This window comes from Papio anubis, chromosome 1, assembly GCF_008728515.1.
Source record: "Papio anubis isolate 15944 chromosome 1, Panubis1.0, whole genome shotgun sequence".
NCBI lineage: Eukaryota > Metazoa > Chordata > Mammalia > Primates > Cercopithecidae > Papio > Papio anubis.
Genome location: NC_044976.1, coordinates 137974681 through 137996816, shown reverse-complemented (window position 1 = coordinate 137996816; position 22136 = coordinate 137974681). Strand labels below are relative to the sequence as shown.

Genomic DNA, 22136 nt, shown 5'->3' with positions numbered 1-22136 from the left:
CATCTTTGCATAATAAACTTATTACAGAATCAAAACTCCCACTGAGTGTAACATGCACCATACCTCATGAAACAATAAGAAAATGTTGCCAATTTTAAGAAATCACTGTCTGTGGCCAGGACTGGAGGCTCAGGCCTGTAATCCCAGCACTTTGGGAGGCCAAGGCAGGCGGATCACGAGGTCGGGAGATCCAGACCATCGTGGCTAACACAGTGAAACCCTGTCTCTACTAAAAATACAAAAAATTAGCCAGGCGCGGTGGCAAGCGCCTGTAGTCCCAGTTACTTGGGAGGCTGTGGCAGGAGACTGAGGCAGGAGAAGAGCATGAATCCGGGAGCTGGAGCTTGCAGTGAGCTGAGATCACGCCACTGCAGTCCAGCCTGGGCAACAGAGCAAGACTCTTGTCTCAAAAAAAAAAAAAAAAAAAAAATCACTGACTGTAGCATCCAAATTTAAAATAACAAAATGTGAAAAACATTTAGAACCAATGAAAACAGATAATCCTCTCATGTGTCCAGATTAAAACTAAACATCTTTCACTTTTTAAAAGTGAATCAACGTTGAGAACTTCTATTTGGCTTACAAAATTATTAAGAACCACTTATAGTTACCAAAGATATTCCCTGTTAACATTCTGATTACATTAAAATTATCTAATTCCCAAATTATTCCATTTTCACCAAAGACCCATGAAAAGAGTAACGGGTAGTATATATACTGATTCTTTGCTGTCTAATTTTAATTATGGCATCTTAGGTCACAATTACATTGTTATTTCATGACTACAAAGCTATTTTCATTCAATTAAAACATGGTCAGTTTTATTCTAGTCCTATGAAGTAATAATTTAGAAAGAATCCAACGAATTTCCAAACTGTGTATGTTTAATACAAACTAACCTTATGTTTTTACATTTAGCTAGTGGCTATGTCCTCATTACAATGACTCTAAAATACAGTAGAGAATACGTGCATGTTTTCTTTTTTTTAGACGGAGTTTCACTCTTGTTGCCCAGGCTGGAGTGCAATAGCACCATCTCGGCTCACTGCAACCTCCACCTCCCAGGTTCAAACGATTCTCCTGCCTCAACCTCCTGAGTAGCTGGGATTACAGGCATGTGCCACCATGCCCAGCTAATTTTGTATTTTTAGTAGAGACGGGGTTTCTCCATGTTGGTCAGGCTGGTCTCAAACCCCCAACCTCAGGAGACCTGCCCACCTTGGCCTCCCAAAGTGCTGGGATTACAGGCGTGAGCCATTGAGCCCAGTCACAGTAGAGAATATTTTTAATAATAATAATATATGGCCGGGCGCGGTGGCTCACGCCTGTAATCCCTGCACTTTGGGAGGCCGAGGCGGGCGGATCACGAGGTCAGGAGATCGAGACCTTCCTGGCTAACACGGTGAAACCCCGTCTCTACTAAAATACAAAAAATTAGCCGGGCGCGGTGGCGGGCGCCTGTAGTCCCAGCTACTCGGGAGGCTGAGGCAGGAGAATGGCGCGAACCCGGGAGACGGAGCTTGCAGTGAGCCGAGATGGTGCCACTGCACTCCAGCCTGGGCGACAGAGTGAAGACTCCGCCTCAAAAAAAAAAAAAAAATAATAATAATAATATATATAAAGACATATAGACACATAGACACACATTATACAGACACAAATATGTGTATGATGTGTGTATATATATCTATATATACATGTCTATGTATGTTTATATATGTGTATATATATATACACATATACACATGTATATACCTATACACACACACACACGTATATATGTATATATATACACACATAACACACACACGCACGCACGCGCACACACACACAGACGGGCAGTGATCCAGTCCTCTATATGACAAGAACATCTGGTCAACCTACAGTGAAGACACACACCTTCCTTGTGCACTGTAATGACCATGTATATTTGGTTCCCACTCACCAATAAGCCCCTCCAGACTTGAGACCACACTTTATTCATCTATTATCTTTCGTGCCTACTACTGTAGGAGCAGACATTTAGCAAGCACTCTTTTAAACTCCCAGTAAAGAACAGAAGCCACAGTTAAAAACCCTTAGCATCAGTCAAAATAGGGATTATTTTGCGGTCTGCTGAGAGATGGCAGCTCTGGTGTAGAACTTAAGCACGTCACCTACGAACGTGAAGAACCTTACCACTTGAAAAGTGTGGCCCTCTGGTATGAGTCTTGGTCAACGCGCTCTGCACAGCCTGCTGGAAGTTTTTTCCTGGAGCCTGCTGCTGCGTATACATGGAATATATTGAACTTGCTGCCACAGTCTGGGGTTTTCTGAAGGGTGGAAGTAAGGTGTCTTTGGAAGGCTGGGGAGTAAAGGGCCGGACAGCAGCAGCAGGTGGACTTTCTTGCTTAGAACCTGGAGAAAGGGTCTGGTCTTGGCCAACTGAAGGTACGCTGGGAGACAGCAGCACTCTCGGCTGCTGCCCTGATGGTTTTGGTTTAGTTCCCATGGACGGAACAACTGTTGACAACTGCTGAGAACTTCCATCTGGCTTAACATCTGAAGGTGGCTGATTAGTTTGTCCAAAATAAGGCAAATTAATCTGTTTTGGTTTTGTAGGAACAGGAGGTGGTACTTTAGCCACACTTTTATTTGCAGCCTATAACACACACACAAAAGGTCAGTTAAAATACTATACAACTGGGTACACAGGATGTTCTAGATAACCTAATTTCACAAATGTAAGTATACACTATAAAAATATTAGCTCTGGCACGGTGCAATGGCTCATGCCTGTAATACCAGCACTTTGGGAGGCCGAGGCAGGCGGATCATGAGGTCAGGAGTTCGAGACCAGCCTGGCCAATATGGTGAAACCCCATCTCTACTAAAAAAAAATACAAAAATCAGCCAGGTATAGTGGTGGGCGCCTGTAGTCCCAGCTACTTGGGAGGCTGAGGCAGAAGAATCACTTGAATCCAGGAGGTAGAGGTTGCAGTGAGCCAAGATTGCGTCACTACACTCCAGCCTGGGCGACAGAGCGAGACTCCATCTCGGAAAATAATATATATATATATAAACTCATATTTTTTAATTGTTAGTTTTTGTTTTTATATATTTATTTCTTTTATTTATGTATAGACAGGGTCTCGTTTTGTTGCTCAGGCTGGTCTCGAACTCCTAGTCTCAAGTGATCCTCCTCCCACCTCAGCTTCCCAAAGTGCTGGGACTACAGGTGTGGGCCACCACGCCTGGCTGTTAACTAGTTTTTTTTTGGGTTTTTTTTTTTTTTTTGAGACAGAGTTTCACTCTTTTTGCCCAGGCTGGAGTGCAATGGCGTGATCTTGGCTCACCGCAACCTCCGCCTCCCGGGTTCAAGCGATTCTCCTGCCTCAGCCTCCCGAGTAGCTGGGATTACAGGCATGTGCCACCACCCCGGCTAATTTTGTATTTTTAGTAGAGACGGGGTTTCTCCATGTTGGTCAGGCTGGTCTTGAACTCCCGACCTCAGGTGATCCACCTGCCTCAGCCTCCCAAAGTGCTGGGATTACAAGTGTGAGCCACCGCGCCCGGCAACTAGTTTTAAATCTCTGTATTTACTCACATTTAATAATGAACTTCATAAATGCAATACAATCTCTCCCCTTTATGACTTCCACCTTGTTTCCACTTCCTATCTGGGCAATTTTAATACATTTAAGTGCCCACTTGAAAACTTTTGCTGTCATCTTTCATACTCAGATGGCATCAATAATGGGAAACCATTCTTGTTCACTGGAATTTCATGCAATCTAGACAACTGTAATAAAACACACCTAACTTGGAGCACTCACACATAACCTGGTTATCAACGATTAAGACTGCAACAGTTACGGAAAATTCACCACACAATCATTTTGTAATTTTGAAGAAATAACATACTTGAATAATACAAATACAGTGTTCTTTGATGCACTTATACTTTTTAGAGAATCACACGAAATACGACCCAAAACAAGCATGTCAGTCATTCTCCCACCAGGTGTGAGAGCACAGACTCACGCAAGAGAAATTAAAATAACAGAATGCTAATGTATTTTCTAATCTCCTAGGTACATCCTGTTTCTTCTGCTCTCCCTCACATAATACTTTATCCCTTCTAAACACTACATTATAGAATTACTGTTAGATTGTAAAAACCCGGATATTTGTAGGTACCTGAGCATCCCGCAAGATATCTTCACTGCTCTGGTTCTTCCTCAGAGTACCAAAGGAAGGTGGGGCAGTGGACTGGTCTACTGCATCAAACATTGAGAACGGACGCACCTTCTTCTCTTTCTCCCTCAGTGGAACCTCTCCATCATCAACTAAAGACCAAAAAATCACAATGACATTCAAACTGTTTGGAATAAAATATCTCATTCACTCGTAAGTTTCTCTCTCCTAAATCTCCCTGAAAATCTGTGTCCACAAAGCACATTCCTATTTTTTAATTAAATTAATAAAAGGATAACCCAAGCACTATAATGATCGCACCTGAGTTCTCCCACTAAATTAAGGTGTTCTGGAAATAAATTAAATACTGTTAAATATTGTCCCTTGTGTTAACACACTAGAAAATGAACTATTAGCCGGGTGCAGTGGCTCATGCCTGTAATCCAAGCACTTTGGGAAGTGGAAGCAGGTAGTTCACTTGAGCCCAGAAGTCCAGTCTGGGCAACATGGTGAAACCCCATCTCTACAAAAAACAGAGAAATTAGCCAGGCATGGTGCATGCACCTGTAGTACCAGCTACTAGGGAGGCTGAGGTAGGAGGATCACTTGAGCCCAGGAGGTGGAGGCTGCACCAGTAAGCCATGAGCACACCACTGCACTCCAGCCTGGGTGACACAGTGAGACCCTGTCTCTAAAAAAAACAAAACAAAAAGGACAGGACAGGACAGGACAGGAAGGGACAAGGACAAGGACAGGAAGGGACAAGGACAAGGACAGGAAAGAAAATGAACTATCTAAAAGGAATACACAGCACCTTTTAGATGACCAAAATTTAATGTCCAGGAGTAGCACAAATAAATCTCACCTTGATCCAGAGCATTCCCAGTGCTTTGAGGTGCAGAAGCAGAGCCTTGGCTCTGGAAAAGATCTGCATTTGAAGGACTCCAATCAGGGCCAGCTGGATGGATTTTAGAGCCTAAAATACAGAAAAGCAGCTATAAATAACTCAGCATTCTAAAGAGATTTTTAATGATTTTTACTACTAAGACTTTCAACCTCTAAAAACATCTTTAAATTCCAGACTCACAACAACCCCAATAAATTTACTTAGAAAATACTGTATTATATTTTATATTTTATATTCTAATTTAGTACTTTACTCAAGCAATTTAAAAGTAGTCACAGCAAGTCTGCTTGAACCAGCAAAGACACATTATTCTTCATTGTATTAGAAAACATCACCATCACACCCAGAAAATAATTTCCAATTCAAGAGACCTAAGGGTCTAAGGTGTATTTTATAAATGGTATTTTAAGTGACACATGCACAACAGTAAATATGTGGACCCTTACTCTAGGACTTCAACTGCAGTCTTTCACAAATCAGCATATTCAGGTTTTTTCTACACAGATACTTAAATTTCAAAAGCCACCGCTTTCATTTTTCCTCACAGAAACAAAGCAAATATAACTCTTTCCACAATAAAATCCAGACTGCATGGTACTATTGTTTCACAGTAGTAATTATGGGAAAATAACAAATAATTTGAAAATCAACTATTTTTTTGCACATGATAACGGTTAGAGAACAGAGACAATACTAGCTATTACTTCTTCTGTCCAGGGGTCTGAATGGTAAGGTCATTAAAGGATGCTTTACCCCCAATTTTCCTACAATTCTCCCTACACTTTCTACACCCATTACAAAACACTGGCTTGCACCTCTCCATGTATCTGAGAAGTATACAGAATGCAAAGATCACTAACACAAGGAGCTTCTGCTATTTTCACTTTTAATCCCCCGATATGTTTAATGTTATTCTAAAAATTATCAGCAAATTCTCACATGTAAGCAGATATGAATATTTAACACCACTCATCAACATAATAGATTCAGAACCTCACATTCTGTAAAGATGACACCACGAACACTTACCTATGTTTTTACACAAAAAGAAAAGTTCTCAAGTTATTAATATCAGATCAAAATTTCCTTAGCAACAAGAAGGAATTTTTTAAAACAATTTTCCGCTTTATAAAGATACTGTATTTTATTTCATTTCCTGAATAGAATTGTATTATTTAGGGTTAAGAAAAATCATCCTTGTACAACTATGGTATCAATTTTAATTTTTTTAACTTACCATTACACTAGCAAAGAATACAAAAGGATTTTTAGAATTCAAACATGAATAATGAATACAAAGAGAGATTTTTTTAAAAACTCGAACTTGGGAGAAAGAATAGTGGGGATAGGAAAGAACTAGGCTCTGCAGGACTTTTTACCTTTAGTTTGTGAAGCAGCCCCAGATCTCATGTTGGGCAGCGTCTGTATTTTCATCGGCCCCTCTGAAGCCTGCATGACCAAGGAACCATCCGGCAGGGCTGGCTTCACCAGCAATTCAGGCCTTGAGGGCATTCGAGGCATAGTAGATGACTGGATATAGGGACCTACTGCAGCCACACGGCTTGGGGCTGACGCGGCTTGCTGGGGAAGATTTCCATCAGATGAAACCTTAGGAAAGAAGCACAGGTCCTTCAGTATTAAAAATCACCTCAGGAGATCAGACTTAGAAACTAAGATGTGACATTTTCTTTTTTAAAATGAGGACTTTCAGAATCTAGCCATAGAGTCTACAGAAAAACATTCCAAAATAAACACTCCCCAATGAACTCTCACCCACATTTTATTACAAGTATTAGAAAGACAAACAGAGCTACACAGGTAATAACATTAAAAAGTAAAAAAGCAGCGGATTGTCTTTTGAGGATCCATAAACAGCATCTGTTTTCTGACGGCACACTGAATAATGATTCTGAAGAAGGTGCCTATGAGTAACCTCACCGGGCTGGTCATCCTTTTCCCTCCTCCCCCAAACCATTACAAAACGGCCCACTTACTGGTAGATTTTCTTTTTGCTGTAGAGCTGCCTTCTTCTTCCACAGCCGGTCCCTCAGCTCATTAACACGCTTATCCATGACTGCCACTTCTGAATTACGCTTATTCAAACACTCCCTCTGTTGTTGTAGCTTGGCATTCTGCTCTTGATTCAATTTGTTTCTTAGCTGAATAAAAGAGAGGGGAAAAAAGGTAGCCAAGGAGTAGGAAGAAAATGTCTCAAACGTTAATCACATGGTTAACTATTACATAATTTCTAAAAATATGAGGTCCCTCCACCCCTCCACACTTCTCATCTCATGGTTTAAAATTAAGTGACACCTGTGCAAGACCACCAGCTGTGGTTATGAGGAATGTCTCAAATTTCCTGTCTGAGGTACTATAAAGTTTACTCTGGATTCTCTGGAGTTTAGCTTCCCCCTACAACCTGCCTTCACTTTAAGGAAAGGCAACTGAAATCTAGCACCTCTTGCTACTTATATGAGCAACTCTGTTTCTGGAAAGGAGGTTGTACAGCATTTGGCAAACAGCTACGGTCTACCTGCAGCTCCTTATAGAGGCGATCAAGCTCAGCCACCGCAGACTGATTGTCATGGTGGCCGTCAATCCTGCCGTTCTTGAGCATCTCGAGCTGCCTGGTCAGTTCTTCTACTTTTGACACAGCCAGGACGAGCTCCCTCTGTTTTTGCTGGAACAAACTATTCATCTGTTCAATTTCCTCCACTAGATGAGAGAGAGAATAACAACAACAGTTGAAAAGAAAAATAAGAATGGACTACTTCCCAGGCAACCAGGCTTTACAATAAACTTTCTAATAAACAATAGAAAAATTTTTCAGAATGTCCTAGAAGCAACCTACTTCTTTCAGAAGCAATTGAAATCAACAGAGACATCTTTAAACCTCTGTGCTTCAATCTCAATGTATCGTTATTGGAATTTGCATTAAAAATATTATTAAACTCCAAATTTTAGAAACAATGAAAATTTCTTTAGAACTTTCAATTTTATAAGATTAGGTGGGTCTATTAAATCACTAACATTCTGATTAAAATGGTATTGTAATAGATGGAGCTATTACATGAATAAAAATCCTTGCCTTCATCAAACTCTCAGTCAAAAAATGTTAAGAGAGGAAAAAATACTACATTTTCCAAAGGTATCTTAGAAATCCTATATAAAACATTCAACAGCTGAATCCAATTCAGGGGAACCTGCGGCATCAAAACTGCAGTGAATAATATTTTTTTCAAAAGATTCCCTTTAAAGTTATCTACAGATCAACCATAGTGGCTTGCACCTGTAACCCCAGCTACTCAGGAGGCTGAGGTGGGAGGATCACTTGAGGCCAGGGTTCAAAAGACCAGCCTGGGCAACATAGTAAGACTCTGTCTCAAAAAAAAAAAAAAAAAACCAGACAAAAAGATGTAGAAAAAAGTAAACCTATGAGGAACAACTTACCAAGTTTCCCATTGCTTAGTCTCTTCTGTTCCACGTGGCCTTTAAGTGCTCTCACTTTTTTTAGCTTAGCTTCCTGATTCTCAGCTATTTCTTTTAGCCTTTTAAGCTTCTCCTGCTCAGCAACTTGTTGCTGTTGTCGCTGATCTTGTTGTTTCAAAAACTTTAAGCGCTGTTCCTAAAAATAAAAGTAATCATTAGGTATGTCATTTTAGATAGGTACACCACTAAGCTCAAAATAGCCTAACCGCAACACTTAGATGTTGAGATTGAGGTACACTTGTAACCCTGGTCTGGTCTCCCTTCTTCCTAAACACTGCTATCAGAATCACAATGGAAGTCTGTTCAAAACAGATACTCCTGAGCCCACCCTAGAATCTTGGGGATAAGATCCAGGAATCAGTATTTTTAACCCAAGTGGTTCTCATGCAGCAAGGATGCAGCGATTCTTGAACTAGTTTTCATAAACTGTTGCAACAATTTTAAAAGGCAGCTCGTGTAGAAATGGGAAGCATTATAAGAAAGTATTTAAATGTATAAGATTTGGAGTACATTTAGATTCGAACCCAAGCTCTGCCACTTATTAGCTATGAGACCTTGAACAAACTGCATAACCTCACCAAGTATGCAAGTCTATGTTTCTTCATCTATAAAACGGGGATGATCAATAGTAACTACCAATGTTACTACGGTGAAGATTAAATGAAATGTGAAATGTAAATGTCTTTGAATGGTATTTTATGTAGTATATTCTCAATAAATGGTCACTGAAAAGAGCTAAAGAAATATTTAACACCTTTAGAAAGCTGCAATTATGGAATCTGAAACTGTTTCTTTCCCCTGCCCCAAGGTACTTTTGTTATAGCAGAAATTTTGTATTTATTACATTAAAAATTTTAACTAAAACTGAGTAACAGAGCCACACAATTTATAATCACAGGTAAACTAGTTCTTAGATTAATATGCCAAAAACATATAAGTAACATGGAAATAATCAAAACAAAAACCCTGGCTAACGCAGGAGGATTACTTGAACCCAGGAATTCAAGTCCAGCCTGGGCAACACAGTGAGAACCTATAACAAAAGAAAAAAAAAAAAAAAAACCCACAAGCACTTGTTTTTTAGTCCTTGAAGACTAAAAAGGTTAGAGATTTATTCTTCAACAACCAACCTTTTTATTTGACTATATATCCTTACCACTCAATGTAATGTGCATGAGCATCACCTGGAAGCTTGTGAGAAATGCAGAAGCTCAAATCTCAACTCATACCTACTGAATCAGAATAGGCATTTTCAACACAAACCCTAGGAGATTCGTATGTATCTTAAAGTTTGAGAAGCAATGATATATATGATTTTGGAAAAACTAGGGTCTGGTATTACAAACAGAAATGGATACACAGGAACCCTAGAAAGTATGAAATGGAAGTCCACACTGCGTATTGAGAACTGCCTTGAAGAATTCCTGGCCATTATTTCAAAGCCCTATTGGGTAACTTTGCCCATGACAAACCAACAAGTGTCTACCCCTGCTTCAGTGGCCTTATAATCACTAAAGGACTGGTCAGTTGTGGATCCTAGGTGTTAAGACCAGGGGTTGACAAACTATAGCTTGCAGGCCAAATCCAGCTTGCTATCTTGTTTTTGTAAGTAAAGTTTTATTGGGACATAGCCACACTATCTGTTTACCTATTATCCATGACAGCTTATAACAGCAGAGTTGAGTAGTTGCAACAGAGGCAGCAAACCTTGCAAAGCCCAAAATATTTACTATGTAGCCCTTTACAGAGAAAGGTCTGTTGGCTTTTGGGTCAGATTGGAAACCTATGGCTGGCAGGAGAAGCAGCAGTTCTGATGGTAACGGAGTGGCTTCTTATATTTTCCTTGTTCAAGGCCAGGACTAGCATTAGTTTGTGGATAAAGAATGTTCCCCAAAAAAAGGCAAGCAGCCCATTATTGGTTCCAAGCTCCAGAAGGGGACAGTATTAGATTATTCTGATCCAAGATTAACCATGCCATGTTAGAACTTTAATATTCCTCTTGCTGTGGCCCACAGTAGTTCCTAGGAGCAAAGATGAAGGGCTCTTTCCACCTTTCCTGTCTGACTGATAACCAGCATAGCATAGTTAATGTTGATCAGAATCAGGAGTCAGGAAGATCTTGAACAATTAGGATGATACAAGGATTTCTACAAAATGCTGTAGTAAGGACTTAAAGAGAGCACCAAGAGAGCACCAAACAGCAGGTGGCTTTTGGGTTGACAATGTCACCTCATATCTGTGAGGTAACTGGCTTAATGGGGGTAGAACATAAATAGCCTTACACATCCATTAACAATAGTGGCCTGTTAGGTCTTTTAAAAGAAGATACTACCAGCCAGGCCCGATGGCTCACGCCTGTAATCCCAACACTTTGGGAGGCCAAAGTGGCAGATCACCTGAGGTCAGCAGTTTGAGACCAGCCTGGCCAACACGGTGAAACCCCATCTCTACAAAAAATACAAAATTTAGCCAGGTGTGGTGGCATTTGCCGGTAATCCCAGCTACTTGGGAGGCTGAGACAGTAGAATCACTTGAACTCAGGAGGTGGAGGTTGCAGTGAGCGGAGATCGTGCCACTGCACTCCAGCCTAGGTGACAGAGTGAGACTTCATCTCCAAAAAAAAAAGAAGATACTACCTTAGTTGCCAGCAATTGTTGCTGGGCTTCAATCTGTTGCTGCTGGCGAGATGCCATTTCCTGAAGTTCAGCAAGAGTCAGATCCATCCTAGGACTATTAACCTACAAGTAAAAACACAAATAAACACAATCCCAACTTACTATAAAACTATCACAGAGTTTCTACCCTCAAAAGTCTATATAAAAGCTTCATCTGAACCAACTACGATAAAATTATTTAGTGATTTTTCTTTCATAATATTAAGCAGACCATTAATTCTTACATTAATACTCATCACATTGACTTTTTAAGATATAAAACATACTAATACACAATAATCTTTTATTTTAAGTTGTAAGTTTAAAATTAAATAGTTTCAACAGTCAGGGACATAAATGGAACAATTCAGAATTACCTTGTTCTATAATTTATATTACAACAGAAGATCATATATTTGATCATATTAAACATGGTATTGAGGCACTGGCAGCAAACCTAGAATTTAGTCACTGGAATATCATTTAAAAATACAATAGCACTAAAAAATTCAAGACACATTGGGTCAACAGAAACAAAGCAAGGACATCCACTCTCACAACATCTATTCTACATTGTCCTAGAGGTTCTAGCCAATGCAATAAACAAGAAAGACAAATAAACAGCATCCAGATTGGTAAGAAAGAAGTTCAACTGCCTTCATAGACAATATAATCATCTATGAAGAAAATACTATGGAATCTCCAAAAAAAACTACCAGATAAATAGGTTACATAGCAAGACCGCAGGATAAAAAAAAAAAAAATCAAATATGCAAAAGTCAAGTACATTTCAATATATTAGAAACAATTATAAATTTAAAAATTTTAAATACCATTTATAGTATCAAAAATATGAAATACTTAGGGATAAATTTAATAAATATGTAAGATGTATATACCAAAATCTCAAAAATTGCTGAAAGAAAATCCAAATAAATGGAGAGTTACACCATGTCCATGAATTGGAGGCTCAATACTGTCAAGACAGCAATTCTTCTTAAACTGATCTACAGATTCAACAAAATCTCAACTGAAATACAAACAGGCATTTTTGTAAAAATTGATGTTGATTCTAAAATTCATATGGAAGTAATAAGCATCTAGAATAGCCAAAACAACTCTGAGAAGAATAAAGTTGTAAAACTTACATTATCTGACTTCAAGACTTATAAAAGTTCCAGTGACCAATCATGTGGTATTGACGTCAAAATAGACAAGCAGATCAATGAAACAGAATAGCGAGTACAAAAATAGCCCCATACATGAGGCAACTGATTTTAGACAAAGGTGCAAAAGCAACTGAATGGAAAAAGAATAATCTTTCCAATACATACTGCTTATACAATTAGATATTCATATTAAAAAGATAAACTTTAGGGCCGGGCACAGTGGCTCACGCCTGTAATCCTAGAACTTTGGGAGGCCAAGGCGGGTGGATCACCTGAGGTCAGGAGTTCAAGACCAGCCTGACCAATATGGTGAAACCCTATATCTACTAAAAATACAAAAATTAGCTGGGCGTGGTGGCGGGCACCTATAATCACAGCTACTCAGGAGGTTGAGGCAGGAGAATCACTTGAATCTGGGAGGTGGAGCTTGCAGTGAGCCGAGATCGCACCACTGCACTCCAGCCTAGGCGACAGAGTAAGACTCTGTCTCAAAAAAAAAAAAAAAAAAATGAACTTTGATTCTCACACCATATGCAAATGTTAACTCAATAGGGATCATAGATTTAAAGGTAAAACTGAAAACTACAAAACTTCTAAAAGAAAACAAAGAAAAAAAAAATCTCTGTGACCCTGGGTTAGGCAAAGAGTTCTTAGATACAACACTAAAAGTATGCTCCATTAAAAAAAAAAAAAAACTGAATCCAGACTATTAGAACTCTCAAACTCAGTAAGAGAGCAAAAAACTGGGCAAAAGATTTGAACAAATAATTTCACCAAAGAAGAAACACAGGGAGCAAATAAGCACATGAAAAGATGTCCAAAATCATTAGTCATTAGAGAAATACAAATTAAAACCACAATGCAATACCACTACACATATATTTTAATGGCTAAAATTAAAAAAACTGACCATACCAAATGTTGGCAAGGATGTGGAAACAGTAAAACTCTGGTGGGCATGTAAAATAATATGATCACTTTGGAAACATTTGGCAGCTTTTTAAAAATACATATATAAAGATACAATTTATCTCTTTAATAGAGACACAGTCGTCGCTTTGTTGCCCAGGCTAGTCTCAAACTTCTGGCTCCAAGTGATCCTCCTGCCTCAGCCTCTAATTGGTGGAGGAGGAGATATATTGTGTCCATATGCACTAAAGCAATGGCTAAGATCATTTTTATCATTTGCATATCATCCTTTCATCATTGTAAGATAATTATTAAATCAAAGAAAAGACTGGGTGCCATGGCTCATGTCTGTAATCCCAGCACTTTGGGAGGCAGAGGTGGGTGGATCACTTGAGGTCAGGAGTTCAAGACCAGTCTGGCCAACATGGTGAAACCCCATCTCTATTAAAAATACAAAAATTAGCTGGGTGTGGTGGCACACACCTGTAATCCCAGCTACTTGGGAGGCTGAGGCAGAAGAATGGCATGAACCCAGAAGTCAGAGTTTGCAGTGAGCCGAGACCATGCCACTGCACTCCAGCCTGGGCGATAGAATGTGACTTGGTCCCAGAAAACAGTAAAATAAAATAAAAATAAAAATAAGTCAAAGAAAAGAAAAAGAAGAATATGAAGACATAGTAAGAGCAAATGGTACTTAAGATCATCTGAATTCTACTATAAATGTACTGATGATTGGAAAAAGGTAATTTAGCTAATCCCTAATGGCACTAAAAATAGTGACCTCTGAAAAGAAATGTCTTCCAAATATACCAAAGATGCATGCTCAAATTCACATGCAATAGCAAGAGTATAAATATATAATTTTCCTTTTTTTTTCTGAGACAGTTTCACTCTTGTTGCCCAGGCCGGAGTGCGATGGTGCAACCTAGGCTCACCGCAATCTCTGCATCCCGGGTTCAAGAGATTCTCCTGCCTCAGCCTCCTGATAGCTGGGATTACAGGCATGTACCACCACACCTGGCTAATTTTGTATTTTTAGTAGAGATGGAGTTTCTCCATGTTGGTCGGGCTGGTCTCGAACTCCTGACTTCAGGTGATTCACCCACCTCAGCCTCCCAAAGTGCTGGGATTACAGGCGTGAGCCACGGCACCCGGCCGATTTTCCATTTTTAATAAAGCGATGATAGCAACAAATAAAATCACCAAATAAGAAATACTTCCTCAAACTTGCTCAGCTTTTATTTTGTTCTGAATTTGTGTCACATTAAACATACAATTTCTTCCAATAGTCAGCCATAAAGAGATCATTAAAATTAAGTTTCTATAAAACAAATTTAAAATAACCTTTAAAAAGGGGCCATCCTTAGCCCACTGAATAACATAGCAATAATGAATAAGATCTCAAGTTAAAAAATACATAGACTGTGGTATATATAGTATGGATTAAAACAACTTACACCATTCTCCTTTCTTCGATATTCACCAGGAACTTTTACACCATTTCTTTTTAAACTTGGATCCTGAGATCTTGGTCCACTCACTAAGGACAAAATCCAAAAATTATGCATTAACACTAGAGTTGACAGATATTTTAAGAACCAGTTCATTTCCAAGTTCTGTCATTACTGCTGTCTGATATTTTAAGTTGAATATATCCTTAAAACAAAATACTTTCTAATAGCAATGGACTTAAGGTCTCATAACTCAGTGTGTTTTGCAAAATTAATTTCATGGAACAGTGAATACTTCGCACTACTAAGTATCACATGCCACCTAGTCATTAGGAAACCTGTCTGACTCACATACCAAAGGAGGAAAACTTAACAGACTTAATGTACTTCTGACTATGAGTAATTCATACCATTTGCTGATAGTTGCTCTTCCTAGTCATCTATTTAGCTACTCAGTAGTTAAATCAAGAAAAGCTTTACTGAAATAGTTGAAAATTACATCAATGCATCCTTGTACTCACTAACAATATTTTTAAATTATTATGAGAAGAAAGCACTTAAAAATGGAACAAGTAGTATCTTAATTATTTGGTTTACTGCAAACATTTTGTGGTAATTTGTAAGTACTATGAAGTACTTCTACATTTATTTAAGCAAAATATTTGTTTAAGTTTGTGAAGGAACTATCCAGAAACACTATATATTCTGCTTTTTTGGCTAAAAAGAATTTTTAAAGTCAAAATACATGGGTCTTTCAGTACCACTTAATGTATCATAAAAAGAAACATCTTAATTTAAACTAATACATTATAAGAAGCAAAAATACCAACAGAGAATTTTAAAAATACATTAAATTAAGCTCATACCTGTACTTTCTAGAAATTAAAAAAATTATCAAATTACCTCCCAAGAAACTTAAGTAAAATATCTATTATAACTGTCAGGAATCTTAGCACAAATTCCCATTGCTAATAAACAAATAAATAAACATGTCTACTCAGAGCCAAGTATCACACTTACACCTAATTCTAATACAATCAGCTTTTATTTTTAAAATGCAGCTCAATTATCTGACAAAATAGCTCAGGTAATCTGCCACAATATTTCTGTAAGAAAAAAAAAAAACTTCTATAATTTCAGAATAATTGCTTTCTTTGCTGTCTTAAAGAAAGAGCACTTAACTAGCTCCTCCTTTGTATAACCATTTACCTAATTAAAGTAAGAAGCAAGAGCCTTAAACATAATTTCATATACATTCTGGGTCACTGGTCCTAATTGAATTGGAAAAAGAATATGGTGACAGTCTCGTAATCCTTAATCGAGAGGTCTAGACCAAAAAGAGTAAGTTAACACCTTAATAAAGGAGACTGAAAAACAATCCTGTTTTATCCCAATTTCAACACTATGTGGCACTGGTGTTTTGTGACAATGTGAAAACAGCTCCTTTATCTTCAGATTATAATTCTCACATTACAGACACTGAAACTGCATATTGCACTATTGAGAGACTATTCAATAATTTATCCAGTACTAGACAGCAAGATATTTGAACAGGTAGATGAATGGGTAAAATTCAACTAATTAGAAAAGAGTGCATGCAATGTAGATAGAGAACAAAATAAAAATAAGATACAAATGCCAATATAAAACTACAAAAAAAAAAAAAAAGCCTACGGAAAAAATACATGTTTACTTAAAACAAAATTAAAGACACCAGTGATACCAAAAGGCAACCAGGCAGCTTGGCTGAGGTGATTCAGGTTCCACTCCTGGCTCTGCCTCTAGGTGTGTGGCCTCTGACAAGTCACTTAACCCCTAAGTATCAGTATTTCTCATCTGTAGGGTAGAAGGGGCCAAACTAAGTCAATTCTGCCCCTCAGCTAACCCATACTCTAAATTTAATCATTCCCAATGGTCAGGTACCATATAGACACAGGTGTTAATGCAACAGTTAGTTAATGAAACTGAGCTTTTTTTTTTTTTTTGGAGACAGAGTCTTGCTTTGTTGCCCAGGCTAGAGTGCAAACGGTGTGATCTCGGCTCACTGCAACCTCCGCCTCCCAGGTTCAAGTGATTCTTCTACTTCAGCCTCCCAAGTAGCTGGGATTACAGGTGCCCAGCTAATTTTGGTTTTGTTGTTGTTGTTGTTGTTTGAGACGAGTCTTGCTCTGTCGCCAGGCTGGAGTGCAGTGGTGCCATCTCGGCTCACTGCAACCTCCAACTCTCTGATTCAAGCGATTCTCCCGCCTCAGCGTCCTGAGTAGCTGGGATCACAGGTCCCACGTCCAGCTAATTTTATTTTTAGTAGAGACGAGGTTTCACAATGCTGGCCAGCATGGTCTGTCTAGATCCCCTGACCTCGTGATTCTCCCACCTCAGCCTTCCGAAGTGCTGGGATTACAGGCATGAACCACCACGCTCAGCCAAAACTGAGCTTTTATAATGTCCAATAATCCTGCTCGTTCTCCCACATCCTACCAGACTGCTGGGTCACAGGGATGGCTGTGTCCCCAGTGTCTACTGCTGCTTCCCACCCACACTCTCCTCCACCCTCCCCTTACAGTCATCTATAAACTCTGGTCACAATCCTGGTCACTAGCAATGTGACCAGTTGACTCCCTTGTTCTCTCCACCTCCAAGTCCTGCCTTCATTCTGGATGACATTACTGCCCAAATGCTAGCCTCTCAGTTCTAGTTTTCTCGTCTCCACTCTAATTCAGGTTCATTTCAGGGCCCCACCTGGGACCACAACACTAGAAGCCCTCTACCTCTGAAATTTTTAATTCAAACCTTCTGTTTTTTGAACACTATTTCCTTTCAATCTGCCTGTCTCACTCATTTCCTCTCATGACACCTGTTCTTTCTTCTGAGACTCGCAGCCTCTTAACTCTGTCTACTGTTTCCCCAAAGTCCCTCCTGTCTTCACTTCTTCCCCACCCAGCTGAGGTATCCCCACTGACCTTCCATTGAATTTGTCTAGAAACCTTGGGTTTCCTAGACAATTGCCTAGAAAGAATTTGTCTAGATACCTTTGGTTTCTTCTCTTCTTACAACCCACCTGGGCTGTAGACAACACCACTGGAGAAAAATCACATATGGTCTCATGGTCTCTAATCTCAACTGGCCTCAACGGTTCCCAGCAGCCTGGCTTCCCTAGTAAGCCTTCTCTCCTAATCTCCAAAACAGCTCAAACCTCCCACCCACCTCCATCATCACTCCTACCTCAGAGAAAACAAATGTTTTTAGATGAGAAATCCCTCAACTTACTCCCACAAAATGCACAAATTTAGCCACATCTGCCACAGTTTTATTTCTGTCCTGTTATTATGGAAGAGGGATCCTTCCTCTTGTCTAAGAGGACTTTCTGCCTCAGGGCTGCAGAAGGACCTAATCAGGGACCCTGACTAACAAGTATTCTCTTTCTTAGAGTTTCAAACCCCTACTCTAATGACTCCTTCCCATGCGCATTAAAAAACTATAGTCAAACTTCTCTTCATCCTATTTCCACTGTTTACATTTCCTAACCTCTACTTCACCTCTCAAATTACCTGGCTTCTCATCATGTGCCACCAGCACAAAATAAAAGCTTAAATATCTGTCACAATTCACAGAGCACTACCTACCAATGTCCCTGCCAGGGGGGTGTTCATGACGAAGGAAGAAGCGAGCTTCGTTCCTCTGACTTCCAAATCGCTGAAGAATATCAAACATTCGCTCATTATCCGCAACTGGACGTTCTAAAGCAAATGAGTAGAAACCACATTATTTTCAGGTAAAAGAAAGATAAACATATCATTCACCATCTATCCTTCATGCAAATTATACATTATGGATACAGCAAATGCTTAGTATCTCAGGTAAATTTTTTTTATTAAAACACGTCTTAGAAAATGAAGTAACACAGATTTTCCACACACACGACCAGAGTCAAGCCAGGGTGGAATACTAGAAAGGGCAATGCATCTCTGTCAGCTGTCGGGAGCTCAGTAGTCTAATCCAGTGGGCTCCATGCTGGCCACAGGCGTGCCATTTAACTTCTTTTTTTTTTTTTTTTTCCCTTTTATTCTTTTTTGAGACAGAGTCTTGCTCAGTCGCCCAGGCTGGAGTGCGGTGGCGTGATCTCGGCTCACTGCAAGCTCCGCCTCCCGGGTTCACGCCATTCTCCTGCCTCAGCCTCCTGAGCAGCTGGGACTACAGGCCACTACGCCCGGCTAATTTTTTTTGTATTTTTAGTAGAGACAGGGTTTCGCCGTGTTAGCCAGGATGGTCTCGATCTCCTGACCTCGTGATCCACCCGTCTCGGCCTCCCAAAGTGCTGGGATTTTAGGCATAAGCCACCGCGCCTGGCCATTTAACTTCTGTAGTTCCAAAAGTTTCTGTAAAATCTATATTAGATCAGACAGTCCCTTCTAACACTAATGTTCATGATTCTCTGAATATACAAAAAATTTAAAAAGCAACTTTCTAAATAGCCTAGTCTTTTTTTTTTAATTGTAGTTTTCAATACAGGCTATTTTTAAATTATAATTTTACAAACAATGTTAAAAAAAATCAGACCTATCCATTTCCAAATAAAAGTCTATTTACTGCTGTAAAATGTATCTATATTTGCCCTTCTTCCAGTGAGAATACCAGTGTCAGAATTTTTCTGGAAAAAAAAAAAGAAGGGCACACCTAAATACGCAGTAAAAATAGAAGCCTTCAAGAGAAACAATATATCTCAAGCTGTCCTAAAAAAAATCTTCCAATCTCAAGGGATCTGGATATAAAAACAAGACATACTGTTTGAGGTAGCAACTGCTTAAAATCAACGAAACGCCAGTAATGTCAACATAATTTTTAAATATAAGAATGTTGAAATACCCTAAGAAAACTCAACACATTTATTAGTAATCAACACCTTAAATAAACATGGGAGAGAACAGAGCAGGCAAGCATTCAATTCAATTCAAGCAGCCAATTTGGTGAACCAACCCTGAACTTAACCTGCTTGGCTGCAACAAAGTGCGGTTCTGGTTCTACTTCCAGTCACATAACATACTGAGAGTTGACACAGATTATCCCCTTTTATAAACCACACACATTCTAAGACCCCCTAAAAAGGATACACCATAGTTAGAGAGAAACCCTCCAAAAGAAATTCTGAGTAGAGCTTCCACCCACCCCTACAAAATAGACACACACAAGCTGTAATCAAAACAAGTAAAATCTCCAGGTTTCAGGAGCAAAAAGACAACTCAAAGGAAGTATAGTAGCTTGCAGTCCACTTCGGACTGCCCCAGAAGGATATGGGCTTTCTTATAAGCTCCAGGCTGACATCCCGATGGGCCTGTGATGGCAAAAGATCAGGCATAGGCCTGCATAAACTGAAACAGACACTTCAAAGGCTCTCAAAGCTCCCTACTAACACCTGTGTGCCAACCACACCTACGGTCATGCACTGCATGTTGACAGTGGTCCCATAAGATTGTAAGGCCATATTTTTACTGTACCTTTCCCTATGTTTAAACATGTTTAGATACACAAATACCACTGTGTTATAACTGCCTACAGTATTCAAGACAGTAACATGTTGTACAGGTTTGTAGCCTAGGAGTGTTAGGCTATATACCATATAGCCTAGGTGTGTAGTAGGCTATATACCATCTAGATTTGTGTAAGTACACTCTATGATATTCACACAACAACAAAATCACCTAATGACAAATTTCTCAGCACATATCACCATCATTAAGTGACACACGACTGTATCTCCTTGGCATTCCTGCCTATATGACTCTGAACAAGCCATTCCTATTATGCATCATCCGCCCCCCAGCACCCTTTTTTCCTGCAGATGAAACACATCTATTACTGCAACTATCACATTGTATTATAAATGTCTGTGGATACTTGTTTCTCTTTGTGCCCTGGAAGATACCTAAAGGTAACTTTCATCTCTCTATCCCTCTCCATCAAGTGCAGTCCCTAGCACATAACAGGCATCCGAGAAATATCCACTAAGCAAATGCACAAGTGGGTAGTGAGAAAATGGAAAAGGAAAGAAGAGGAAGACAAGAGAGGAGAACAAAGGCTTAACACTTAGAGAATTAAGTTACAGCTTTGGAATAAGAAATTTTTTTTTTAATAACACACATATAGATAGGCCTGAGATCCTGAATGGTTTTTAAATGCCTTCAAATCAAGAGGGAAGGGAAAAAGCCAGAGTAAACATGAGCAAAGGATATAAAGAAACAAATTTCAAAAACCAAAAAGCCAAACGGCCAACGAACAAATGAAAAAACAGGCAACCACATTTGAAATCAGAAATATGCAAATTTAAACAAAAGTCAAGTTTTCAGCTATCAGTTTAGTAAAAGTTAAAATATTATAACTTGATGAGGAATACATCTAGAAATAACTGGAAAAGATATGAACTGATATAACCTTTGCAGAAGAAAATTTGACAATATATATTACATTTTCAAATGTGCAAAACTTTATGTTAATTTGGTTCATGACAGTAACCTGTTTACTACCTATAAGTATCCCATAACATCATGTTGTATACCTTAAATATACACAATAAAATTTTAAAAAAAGAAAAAAAAATGTGTGGCCTGGCCAGGCACAGTGGCTCACGCCTGTAATCCCAACACTTTAGAAGGCTGAGGCTGGAGGATCACTTAAACCCAGGAGTTTCAGACCAGCCTATGCAACATAGCAAAACTCCATCTTTACAAAAAATAGAAAAATTAGCTGGGTGTGGTGGCACATTCCTGTAGTACCAACTACTCAGGAGGCTGAGGTGAGAGGATCACTTAAGCCTAGGAGGTCAAGGCTGCAGCAAGCCAAGACTGCACCACACTGCACTCCAGCCTGGGCAACACAGCAAGACCTTATCTCAATAAAAAAATAAAATATTTCACATCGGTTACTGCATGAGGAGGAGGGAGATGGAGAGGAGGATGGGGAGGAGGAGGGGGAGGGGAATGAAGAAGAAGAAAAAATTTTTTTTGAAAATTAAAAAAATGTTATGAACTTTTAACCAAAGAATTCCATTTTTGGCATCCACCCTTTAGAGAAATGCTTGCATAGGATCAGAAGAGGTTCCTAAAAGGATTTTTACTCAGCACTTATTAAAACAAGATAATTAATTTAAATGTTTGTAAATAAAGCAATTGTTAGCTCAACTGTAGTTTATGCATACTGGGGGAAATTATGTGATAATTTAAAAATAACGCGGTGGCTCATGTCTATAATCCCAGCACTTTGGGAGGCTGAGGCTGGTGTATCACTTGAGGTCAGGAGTTCAAGACCAGCCTGGCCAACATGGTGAAACTCCATCTCTACTAAAAATATAAAAAGTAGCTGGGTGTGGTGATGGGCGCCTGTAGTTACA

The 22136-nt window shown here is 39.2% G+C and overlaps 1 protein-coding gene across 3 annotated transcripts in view; it reads right to left on the bottom strand.

Moving 5' to 3' along the window:
• The window catches only part of TP53BP2 (tumor protein p53 binding protein 2), a 68016-nt gene that overhangs the window by 17466 nt on the left and 28414 nt on the right, over positions 1-22136 (bottom strand). For all 3 annotated transcript variants that reach the window (XM_009186687.3, XM_031655465.1, XM_021926887.2), the window contains 10 exons: positions 18379-18492; positions 14762-14844; positions 11209-11310; positions 8534-8708; positions 7617-7798; positions 7078-7242; positions 6463-6691; positions 5042-5152; positions 4180-4328; positions 2179-2641 (listed from right to left, as the gene is read on the bottom strand). In XM_009186687.3, the coding sequence (XP_009184951.3) occupies positions 2179-2641; positions 4180-4328; positions 5042-5152; positions 6463-6691; positions 7078-7242; positions 7617-7798; positions 8534-8708; positions 11209-11310; positions 14762-14844; positions 18379-18492 (1773 nt within the window). The remainder of the gene's footprint in view (positions 1-2178; positions 2642-4179; positions 4329-5041; positions 5153-6462; positions 6692-7077; positions 7243-7616; positions 7799-8533; positions 8709-11208; positions 11311-14761; positions 14845-18378; positions 18493-22136) is intronic.